The sequence below is a fragment of the Loxodonta africana genome, chromosome 22, assembly GCF_030014295.1.
Source record: "Loxodonta africana isolate mLoxAfr1 chromosome 22, mLoxAfr1.hap2, whole genome shotgun sequence".
Classification (NCBI taxonomy): Eukaryota; Metazoa; Chordata; class Mammalia; order Proboscidea; family Elephantidae; genus Loxodonta; species Loxodonta africana.
In genome coordinates, this window is record NC_087363.1 from 64,860,781 (window position 1) to 64,871,491 (window position 10,711).

At 61.4% G+C, this 10,711-nt stretch overlaps 1 protein-coding gene across 1 annotated transcript; it reads right to left on the reverse strand.

The window, feature by feature from the left end:
- Nucleotides 1–315: 315 nt before the first annotated feature.
- KCNH2 (potassium voltage-gated channel subfamily H member 2) lies at nucleotides 316–10,202 on the reverse strand. The gene is made up of 11 exons (XM_064275035.1): nucleotides 10,095–10,202; nucleotides 7,440–7,868; nucleotides 6,578–6,965; nucleotides 6,093–6,292; nucleotides 5,342–5,594; nucleotides 4,214–4,407; nucleotides 3,848–3,944; nucleotides 3,164–3,436; nucleotides 2,887–3,073; nucleotides 2,367–2,544; nucleotides 316–964 (listed from the first exon to the last, which is right to left on the reverse strand). The coding sequence occupies exons 1-11, from the start codon at nucleotides 10,200–10,202 to the stop codon at nucleotides 815–817; spliced, it is 2,457 nt and encodes an 818-aa protein (XP_064131105.1). The 3' UTR covers nucleotides 316–814.
- Between the last annotated feature and the right edge of the window lie 509 nt (nucleotides 10,203–10,711).

A 10,711-nucleotide genomic window follows, 5' to 3' on the forward strand; every position in this document is an offset into this window, starting at 1 on the left:
CATTTGGGCTAAGGTCACGATCAGGCCAAGTTGGGGAAGGACAGCATGGGTCGGAACTTCAGCTCCACCAGTCAGGGCCAGTGTGGGGCTGGGCTCTGTCCTGGGGAAGGGGATAAGTGTATGGTCGGCATTCATAGTGTAGAGCCAGCTTTGGGGTAGTCAGCATAATGCCCAGAAAACCTCCATGATCCTGGGAGGCTGGACTCCAGGTCTTGCACCCCCTTAGGGCTACCTCTAACCTCCAAACAGGCCGGTATGGCTCTCACTTCCCTGAGCCCAGGCCCTATGAGACAGGAAGGCCTGGAGATGGTCCATGTCATCCCCAGTGGATTCCCGCACAGATGGGCCAGTGCACGCACACGCAGCATGTCCTGAATGTAGATGCTCGGCCCAGCATGCTGAGGGCTGTGCCCTCCCAGCACCACTGGAGTCTCCTCAGGATAATTATTTATTATTCATAGTCATCAGCATCTTCATTAATTATTCATACGATCCTTAATTATGATCCTTAACAATAAGAGCAGTAAATACCAGAAAAGTCCTTGAGGTGCCTAAGGCCCAGGCCAGGTGCCTCCGGGCAGTTAGACCAGCTAATGCCCCCAGGGCAGGGCGAGACCACAGGCCCCCTGTCCACTGCCCAGCCCTGCCCCTGCCCCTCCCACTGGGGCCCTGGGGACTGCAGGAGGAGATGGTCCCGAGGCTGGGGAGGATTTGTGCTATCCATGGCCAGGGCCACCTGAACAGGCATCAGAGGGGAGGGCCCAGGCCATGCCCTGAGCCTGGGTGAGCCATGTGTCCACACTGGGCAGCCCCACTAACTGCCTGGGTCTGAGCCGTGTCTGTGCAGGGGCTGGGAGGTGAGGGCCCCCAGCTGGCCCGGCAGGGAGAGGCGTCGGGTGGGGCCATCCTGGGGGAGCTCTGGGGCCCCTGGGGGGAGCTCCTCACACGCCATGAACTGGGAAACCTGCAAAGAACACTGAGTGTTAGTGGGCAAGGAGCCATGGAGGGATGGGAGGGAGAAGGAGGAGGTGGGCAGACCGAGAGGGGGGCTTAAGTCTGGGACAGAGAAGGTTTGAGGCAGACAGACCAGGACCACCAAGAAAGGCGTTGCGCTTGGGAAAAATGAGTTCCCAGTGGGAGTAGAGGGCGTGTCAATCTGATACAGAGTGCCTTGCTGAGGGCCCAGGGAACATTCCAGACCATAGCCTCTTCCTTCCCCAGGGAACATAGCAGCTGACTCCAAACCCAACCCAGGATAAGGAGGCCCTGAGCTGGGACAGAAGCTGGGCAGGAAGAGAGACAAGATTCCTTCCTCCAGTCCAGAAAGAACTCAGGGACCTAGAAACAGGGACAGGCTGGGTCAGAGCTGCAGAGGGCAGGGAGAGTGTCAGGGCAGGCAGAGGGTCTGTGTGTGCTGCAAGCCTGCTGGCATGATAACAGTGGGGGACAGGGACAGGCTGGGTCAGGGCTGCAGACGCCAGGGATAGTGCCAGGGCAGGCAGAGGGTGTGTGTGTGCTGCAAGCCTGTTGGTGTGATCTCAGCAGGGAACAGGGACAGGCTGGGTCAGGGCTGCAGAGGACAGGGAGAGTGCCAGGGCAGGCAGAGGGTCTGTGTGTGCTGCAAGCCTGCTGGTGTGATCTCAGCGGGGGAGGCTGTGAGGGGAGACTGGCACATTTGCTGACGTGGGCCCTGGTGTCTGCAAACAGGAGCAGGCAGCATATGGGAGGGGGAGCGGATGCCAGAGGAGGCAGGGAGGGAGAGAGGGAGGGAGGGAGCAGATCGGGGCTGAGTGGGAAGCTGGGGAACCCCTCTTCTCAGGGCGCTGAGGAACTAGTCAGAGGTGTCCCAGACACAGCTGTCCTGTCAGCAGGCTGGGCACAAAGGGCAGTGGAGACCCCTTGTCCAGCAGGAGGACAGGGATGAAGGCCCAGAGAGCCTTTCCGGTAAGATTGGCCTGAACATCCAAGGAAGGCCAGACCCTGCAGAAGCCTGCAGTGTGGCCAGTGCTGAGAGCCAGAGGCCCTGCAAGGGGGGTGTTGGCCACAGCAAGGCCTGGAGTCCTGCCCCAAAGACACACCAGCAGGCAGTGCCCCCTGCCCACACCACACCTCAGGCTCCACCATGTTCTCCGCTCTGGGACCACACATGACTCGTTCCGCAGGCACGCGTGCAGAGCTGGCCCTTCAGGTAGTGTGGCAGCACACGCCACTCGGGCAGTGCCTCCCCGTGCCTGGTGCTCCCGGGGCAGCCCCCCTCAGGGGCAGAGCCATGGGAGGGTGGGGACAGAGGGGGGAGGTCAGGCACGGGGTCAGGCAGAAAGGGCAGCACAGGCCAGAAAAGGCAGGGCTGGGGTCTCAGTTCATACCTGAGAAAGCGAGTCCAGGGTGAGGATGGGGATGGGGCTGACAGGCAGCAGAGGGGAGGCAGAGGTGGGGCCGGGTCCCGGGGAGGTCACAGCACTGTAGGCGGGCGGAACCAGTGTCATCTGCCTCTGTAGCAGCTGTAGCACAGTGGCCATGTCCGCACTCAGTCGGGTCTCTAGTCTGAGGGCAGGAAGGAGCAGGGCAGGCAGACACGTTGGCCATGTGGGAGGAGGTACCCTAGGTCTCAAGGGAAGAGGAAACACCATTCACTGTGACTCGGGGACCACCCTCCTGAGGAGCCAGCTGGTCAACCCAGGCTCCCTCTACCTCTGTGGTGGTTGCCACTGCTCAGCTTTGATAGAAGGAGAGGGTCCAGCTGCCCAACACACAGATAGGCCTAGAAGGAGCAGACACTCCTCCCCATACCCTAACTGCTGCCAGCAATCCACACCCAGACGCTCAGATCACAGCCCCTTACACACACACACACAGTGCCAGGCTGAGCTGCCTTCCTGGCCTCACCTGTTGAGCTGCCTCTGGAGGGCATCCAGCCTGCTCTCCACGTCACCCCGAGGCCGGCGGCCTGGGCTAGAAAGGGGGATGTTGAGGAGGCTGGGGGTGGTGGCGGGGCAGCGAGGCAGCTCCTGGTACTGGCGGCCTCGACTGTCCCCCCAGAAGCTGAAGATGTTGGACACTCCCGAGAAGGCACCTGGAGCCAGAGAGTCGGGAGGAGGCTGGGTCGATCCCTACCCTACCCGTGCCCCACTCTGGCCCCTGACCAGTCTGGCCGAGCCCATACCTGACAGCGGGTTACAGGTGTCACTGCGCTTCTCACAGTCCTCCGTCAGGGGCTCCCCACCTGGCAGCTCTCCGGGGGCCCTGGGGCTGGAGAAGGGCACCAGGCGGAGGGGGCTGGAACTGCGGCCTGGACCCTCATCCTCACTGCTCTCGGGGCTGGAGGGACCGCTGGATGGGCTCTCCCCCCATGGCCCTCCCGGCCGGCCCCGGTCACTCGGCCCTGCCCCTGCCCGGCCCGGCCCCAAGGCCGACACCTCCCCTGGTTGCTCCACATCTGTGGGAAACAGAGAACGGGGAGGACCCCTGAGTGAGGGAGTGGGCGCGGGGGGGAAGCTGGCTGGGATGGGACAGCACAGGAGGCTGGGCTTGTCCCTGGTTGTTTCCTCTGTTATCTGCCCCCACTCGCAAGCAGACTGAACCACTCGGAGTGGGCGGAGCTCCCCTCCACCCTCAGCCACAGGGCACAGGGACCCCTGGGCCTGCCTAGCCCTCTGCCCCCACCACAGACCCTCTCGCCCTCCTTTGTCCTGCAGAACCCACCAGAACCCCAGCCCCATGAAGACCACAGAGGCCAGGCCAAGAGGTGACACTGAGCTGGGCTCACAGGATAGGGTGAGGTGTCGGGGAACACCAGAGGAGGCAAGGGTGCCTGTGGGGCTGGCCACCCTCCCTCCCCTCGCCTCACCCTTGTCCGTGCGCCTGCGGAAGGACAGCTTACGCCTGCGCTGCCTGCTGAAGCCGTCAAGCTCTGTGCTGCCCGGAGAGCCAGGGATCATGTTGGTCTGCAACCAAAACCGCGCTCAGGGCCTGCTACACCCCGCCTGCCGAGTCAGGCCCAGTCCCTCATTCACACAGGGCGGCTGGTGGTGGGGCTGGGAGACGGCCACGTGGGCTTCACGACTGGATCTGGCCACAGCACCACCAGACAAAGAGGGAGGCTGAGGCCAGGACAGGAGCCACACTCTCATGGCACGACATGTGAGGGCAGCCACACAGATGGAGCAGAAGACAGGGCTCCTGGAGACAAGGGCCCGGTGGGAAGGCCACTCACGTCTCGAAGGTTGAAGGTGATCTCCAGGCTAGACCAGAAGTGGTCAGAGAACTCAGGGTACATGTCCAGCACCTCGAGCAGGTCGTCCCGGTGGATCTTGTGCAGGTCACAGTAGGTGAGGGCACGCACATCCCCGTTGGACTTGCCAGGCCGCGCATACAGGTTCAGGGGCTCTCCAAAGATGTCATTCTTCCCTGCCGGCCAGAGGAAAGGCAGGAGCTCAAGGTGAGGGCAGCAGGTAGTTCCCCTCCAGCCATTCCCTCCTGGACCCAGCCCTACCCTACACAGCACACAGACAGTCCAGTCTCTCTCAGCTCCCAAGAGGCAGTATGGGAGCCTTGGATCCTTGCACTCCCGGTGACTGGGGCCTGCCTGCTGGGCTCACCCAGAGGCTCCACTCTGCCCATGCCCCTGGGTTCTACCACCACTTCTATCCAAAACATCACATCATAAACACCCTCCTGTCCCAATCACCAACCCTTACAAGCTGTGTTTTCCAAACTACACATCTTAACACATTACTGAGAAAATAACGGAATGGCATAGCTTAGCAAGCCTAGAACAGAAAATCCCAGAATGTATAAGGCCCACTTACTACAGTAATGCCAAGTGCATAGAGAATCTTTGGTTTTAGCGGCACATGGGGTGTGTTTGTGCTGGCTAAGATATAAAATTCTGTGAGCTCCTACCATGAGCTATGGAAAAAAACTAGACACATTTTCCCTAAGGAGTAAGGGCCAAGGAAGGGGCAAGCAGAGGACAGGACATCTCCAGTGCCAAGTGTACCTATCCACAGGTACAGTGGGGAGAAAGGAGGAGTGAGAGGAAAGAGACAGGATGCCCTTGACCCTGGAGGGCGGGCAAAGCTGTGGCAGGAGGCTGCAGTGCCCACAGGCCCTCAGGGACCCAATGCACAGCCCCAAGCCAGCCTTCCTCCTGCCACTGCCCACCTCAGGCAGCCTACTTTAAGCTGCCTGTGGGAGACCAAGGGGAAGGAAGATCGGGGCCAAGGTCAACCACCCCCTCAGGTGGAACCTCTCTTGGCTGCCCGCCTTGGGGGGCCTAAGAGTGAGTATCCGTGAGGCTCTGGCCACTCCACCTCCAGTCCAGCCCCGACCCCTGCCATACCTAGGATGGCCACAACAACATCGCCCCGCAGTATCTCGATGGAGCCCCGGGAGATGAAGTAAAGGGCAGTGAGCAGGTCCCCTGCATGCACCAGCGTGTCCCCAGGTGGCGCGTGGGTTGTCTTGAACTTCATGGCCAGAGCCCGCAGGCAGCCCTTGGTGGCCCCACGGAAGGGTTTACAGTGCTGCAGTAGCGAGCGGTTCAGGTGCAGGCAGATGTCAGCTTGCAGGCACTCCGGGAAGCCCTTCAGCACCTGCGGGGAGCGGGCAGGAAGCTCAGCCTCCACCCACAGTGTCTGGAGCCCAGCCCAGGAGCCCCCAGTCCTCACCCCACCCTCCACCTCAGGAAACCCCACCCTTCCAGCCCTGACTTCCCTGCCTTTACCCCAGGCCAGGTAAGCTACATTCCAGCTCCTTCCCTTCTAGCTGTGCCAGTTTGGGAATGTCCCTCACCTCCCTTGGCCTCCACTTTCCTATATGTAAAGAGGACACTCCCATCCACCTCAGGCAAGGCGCTACCTACGGTAAGGATTAAATGCGGCGGCCCGCATGGGAGTACCTGCCCCACCATGGGAGCCCTTCTACTACATGTGAGCGCACAGGCAAAGTGGGCAATCACACCTCTCAGGCTGTCCTTAGCACTAATGGGACCACTTAAATCACCAGGTGTGGCCCTGGCTGGTGAGGCCGCTCACTCGGCCAAGGGAAGCCCTCCCTGTCCCACTCTCTCTCTAGCCCAGCCGGTGGCCCACCGCGTTCATGTCGATGCCGTTGGTGTAGGACCAGGCGTGCTGGAAGTACTCCTCAAGGCGCTGCCGCAGTGGGTTGGGGATCTGGTGGAAGCGGATGAACTCCCGAACGCGCAGCATCTGCGTGTGGTAGCGAGCGGTACCTGAGTATAGCCGCTGGATGATAGCCGACACGTTGCCGAAGATGCTGGCGTACATGAGTGCTGGGGGCAGGGGAAGGGGAACAGGCTGTCAGCGTCTGCGGGCCCCTCACTCAGCCCCTGTGCCATGTCAAGGACACATATCCACGTGTGTGTAGCTGCAGTAGAAACCCACACGCACAAAGTATGCACACAAAAACCCCAAGGTCTCTGCTCTCCCTTCCTGCCCTGCCATTACTCTTCTGCCCTGCTGCCCATGACAGCCCCACTAGCACCCTCACTGTCCTCTAGCTTGAGCCACTCTAGGGAGCACTGGCTCGTCCCTGCCCGCCACCCAGGCACACTCACAGCCGATGAGCATGACGCAGATGGAGAAGATCTTCTCCGAGTTGGTGTTGGGAGAGACATTGCCAAAGCCCACGCTGGTCAGGCTGCTGAAGGTGAAGTAGAGTGCTGTGACATACTTGTCCTTGATGGAGGGGCCGCCCAGGCCACTGCTGTTGTAGGGCTTGCCAATCTGGTCACCCAGGTTGTGCAGCCAGCCGATGCGCGAATCCATGTGAGGCTGCTCCATGTTGCCAATGGCGTACCAGATGCAGGCCAGCCAGTGCGCAATGAGTGCGAAGGTGCACATGAGCAGGAAGAGCACGGCCGCCCCATACTCCGAGTAGCGGTCCAGTTTCCGGGCCACGCGCACCAGCCGCAGCAGCCGTGCTGTCTTCAGCAGCCCAATCAGCTGGAGGGGAAGGGGCCATCAGTGTGAGGGCAAATGGGGAGTGGGCTACCGAGGGCTGGGGACTCTGCTGTCCTCGTCTTCGGAGGGCATCCGAGGTGAGATTCCAAAGACTTCCTCCCTGAAACTCCTCCTAATACCTGGAACCGCCTTTTATCATGTGCCTACCGCAACCTGGGCCAGGACACAGGTCCCATGGATCTGTGCTAGCTTGTGGTAGAGGGACCATAATCTCCATGATGAGAACAAGGGGACCACTGGGTGGTCACAGCCACACCCACTCGTTTACAGGGTCCTTTATTTGAATTAGAAACGGTGGGCCTTTTGGGGTCGAGTAGAGGAAGGAGCAAGGGTGGGCAGGGCGCTTCCTTGACTCTTCAGCCCTCCGTCTCTGTCCACTCCCTCCCACCACCTCCCACTGCCTTCTCTCCTGTCCCCACTTGCTCTCGTCCCTCTCTGCCTCCCTGCCAGCCCCACCTCCTCAGAGCCAGAGCCGAAGATGAGCAGGTCAAAGGGGATGGCGGCCACCATGTCGATGAGGAACCAGCCCTTGAAGTAGTGAACGGCGATGCGGCCGGGGTGGCTGACCACCTCCTCATTGGCGTTGACGTAGGTGGTGCGGAAGTTGATGAGGATGTCCACGATGAACATGATGTCCACAATGAGGTCCACCACAGCCAGTGGCTGGCAAGCATAGCCGCAGTCGGGGGCCGGGGGGCCCTCCTCAGTCTCCTTCAGCAGGAAGGCAGCTGAGTAAGGCGTGAAGACAGCTGTGTAGATGACCAGCAGTAGGATGAGCCAGTCCCACACAGCCTTGAAGGGGCTGTAGTGCAGGATGGTCCAGCGGTGGATACGTGGCGCCTGCAGCTTGTACTCCGGCAGCACATCCGCACCCAGGGACAGCACCTGCACACAGGGGTGGGGCAGGGATGGGTGATGTCCCATGGGGTACAGGGCAGAGGAGGCCAGGCCATGGGACTTCAAGAGGGGTGACATCTTTGCTGAGGCCTCCGGAGAAGAGGTCAAGTGGGGGAGGAGCAAAAAAGGTTTCAGTCAGAATGCCCATCCCGCAGCCAAGTGGCCACAGCAACTGGCTACCCCTAGACGTGGGGAGTACAGTTCCCAGAATGCCATGTAGCACGGGGACCCCCTGCTGGCTCCAGCAGGGCTGACAGCCCCAGCACACCTGAGTTCCGGGCACTAAGCAGCAACACCCAGAAATAAAGCTCCCCACAAGCAAGGTAGACCCATAACCACAGGCTACGGCTCTACTGTGCAACCTTGCCCACCCTAGATGCTGCCCCCACGCACGCCCTCATCTCAGCCCAGAAAGTGGTCTAAGGCCTGAGGCTCCCAGCCTGTACAATGGCTTCGGGGGTCACTGTCTCAGCATATATGACAGTGGCAGTCCCACTGCTGGGCGGCCCAGGGACCAAGGGCCTAAAGGCCTCTTTATGCCACTGGCGCAAAAGTACCAGCCGCCTGTCTCAGGCCCCTTAGCCAGGTGAGGACTCTGTCCCTAGAGCCTCTGTCTACCCCTCAGCACCTCTCTCACAGACGTATCACTCAACCCAAGACTCCCCCAGGCTCTCCCAGCCTGGGCCCTGCCATCTGTGGCCTGACGCTCAGCCTTGTCCAGACCCCTTGAGAGCCAAAGAGGCCAGCACTGCTCCCAGAGTCCCGCCTGCCAGGGCTCTGTCCTCAGGCTCCCCAACTCATATTCAAACCAGGGTCTCTGGACCAGCTTCACAAGATGGTGCTATTTGGCAAATACCCCTTAAAGGAAAGAACTGGACATTAAGACAGGCCATAGTTAGGGGACTGGCACCTAGAGTGGACACAACTGCTCTGGAGGCACCAGGCAGGGAGGGGCATATGGAAGCGCTCACAGGTTCCCCCTCCACCTTGCCTTCAGCCCAACCTCCCACTCTTTAAGGCAGGAATACGTTTGCACAGGTGGTGGCCTTTCACGAATCAAGTGAGAGTTAAAATAAAACCACCCAGGGCCTCTGCAGACAAGGGAGCAGAAGGTGGTCCTGGCCCCTAGAGCAGGACTCCTCCCCATCAAGAGGCCTGGGGCTATGCTAGACCAAACACATCGGTGACCGTCCTCCAAGTTTACCTACTACACACACCAACAGGCGAACACAGGCACACATGCACGCACACAGACAGGCCAGCATAGGCTACAAGGCCGAGACCCGCTGACCTCATTTTCACAGGTGCCTGTCCCAACTCTGCAACACTCACTGCCCATATGGCCTTGGGCCAGGCACTTAACACCTCTGGACCCATTTCTCTGTAGAATGCAGGAGCTCATTTAAGCCAAACCCTAAATCTTCACCTGTACCTGTCCCCTAGCTGTGAGGAACATATGTGCCCAGGCCCCGCTCAGGTGCAAGCGGGTGTGGGTGGCTAGGTGACCCAGGCGGTGGGGGGGAGGAGTCACATCTCCAGCCGTTCCTTCCCTATCCACTCCATCTCTATGTCAGAGGTCCCCAGATAGTAGCTGGAACAGAGCGGGGCTCCCCATGGGTGCCTATAGAGTTATCAGGCTGGAGACCACAGCCCAGCTACCAGCACCCCAGGCTCTCCGGAAAAGATAAGCCAGGCCCCCCAGCTCAGTGTGCCCTTGCATCCACCCACAGCCCCCAGACCCTACTCTCCTGGACTTCAGCTCCAAACCTTGGACCCCCACACCTGCCATACTCAGGGCCCATCCAGCACCACGGAGTGGGGAATAGCGGAGCCCAAGCGCCGCCCGCACCCGCTCCCAGTCCTGCCAGCCTTCCTCAGTCTGCCCACGAGCCCCTGTGTGCCCATTCCACTCCTGTTCCCCCCCCCCCCCCCCGCTTGGCATTCAGAGCTAGGAGGCTGTGGGCAACGGAAGCCATAGCATGGGGAAGCCCTGGCAGAAAGCACTGCCACCCACCGGGCCTGGAGAAAATCCAGTAGGAGCCAAGGGTGGTAAGCAGGGCTGCAGACCCCACGCCCTCTGAACTGTCTGCTTCTCTCGAGCTTTTTCCTGTCCTGGTTCCGCTGAGAGCCAGAGCCCTCTGGGCCCTGCCCAACTCATTGGCCTCCTGCCTCAGTGCCCTGGCCCCCAGAGGGAGGGGGCTGGGGGTCACCTACCTCTTGGGCCACGAGGCTGGAGATGCGCACAGCCCGCCTCACCCGGCCTTTCTGGGCCCTGGCCTGCAGAGCCCCTGTCCCGCTCGCCTTCCCTGCTGTGGCTGCCATTGAGGACTTGGCTCCCCAGGCCTGCCCGCCTTGGGTCCAAGGGCCCGGCCAGTCCCCCACCTGCGCCCTGCAGCAATCCCAGTCCAGGCTGCGCCCCCGAGGCCAGCAGACTGGCTCCCAGGGCAGCTCTGGCATGAAGCCAGGGTGGCTGGGGCTGGGCCCCAGGGGCTGGGGTCACCCTGGCAGTGTCCGTGGGCAGCAGCCCACCTGGCTCACACTGTTCATGGCCCCCTGGTATGGGCCCCGCTGCCAGGGTGCTGTGCTCTGCCCCACGCCACCAGCCCAGCAGCCCCAGCAGCTTGGCCGGCCGCGGTCGGTCGGAACCTCCTCAGCAGCCGGCCCCTCCTCCTTCACGGTCCCCACCCCCCCCACCACCCGGGCTCCCGCCCGCCTTGCCCGCCCCTGCGCCCTGTGCCAGGCCCACGGCCCCCTCCCCCACGGTCTGCTCCAGGGCTCTGCTGCAGCCGTTCCTGCAGCCCTGCCCCTCCCCCTCCACCGGCAGCCGGCCT

Coding starts and splice junctions, on each gene's coding strand:
- KCNH2 (XM_064275035.1), bottom strand. CDS start 10,202: ATGGCAGCCACAGCAGGGAAGGCGAGCGGGACAGGGGCTCTGCAGGCC. Junction 3,945..4,213: donor TCACCTTCAACCTTCGAGAC/GTGAGTGGCCTT, acceptor TTTTGGTTGCAG/ACCAACATGATCCCTGGCTC. Junction 2,545..2,886: donor CTCCAGAGGCAGCTCAACAG/GTGAGGCCAGGA, acceptor TCCTGCCCTCAG/ACTAGAGACCCGACTGAGTG.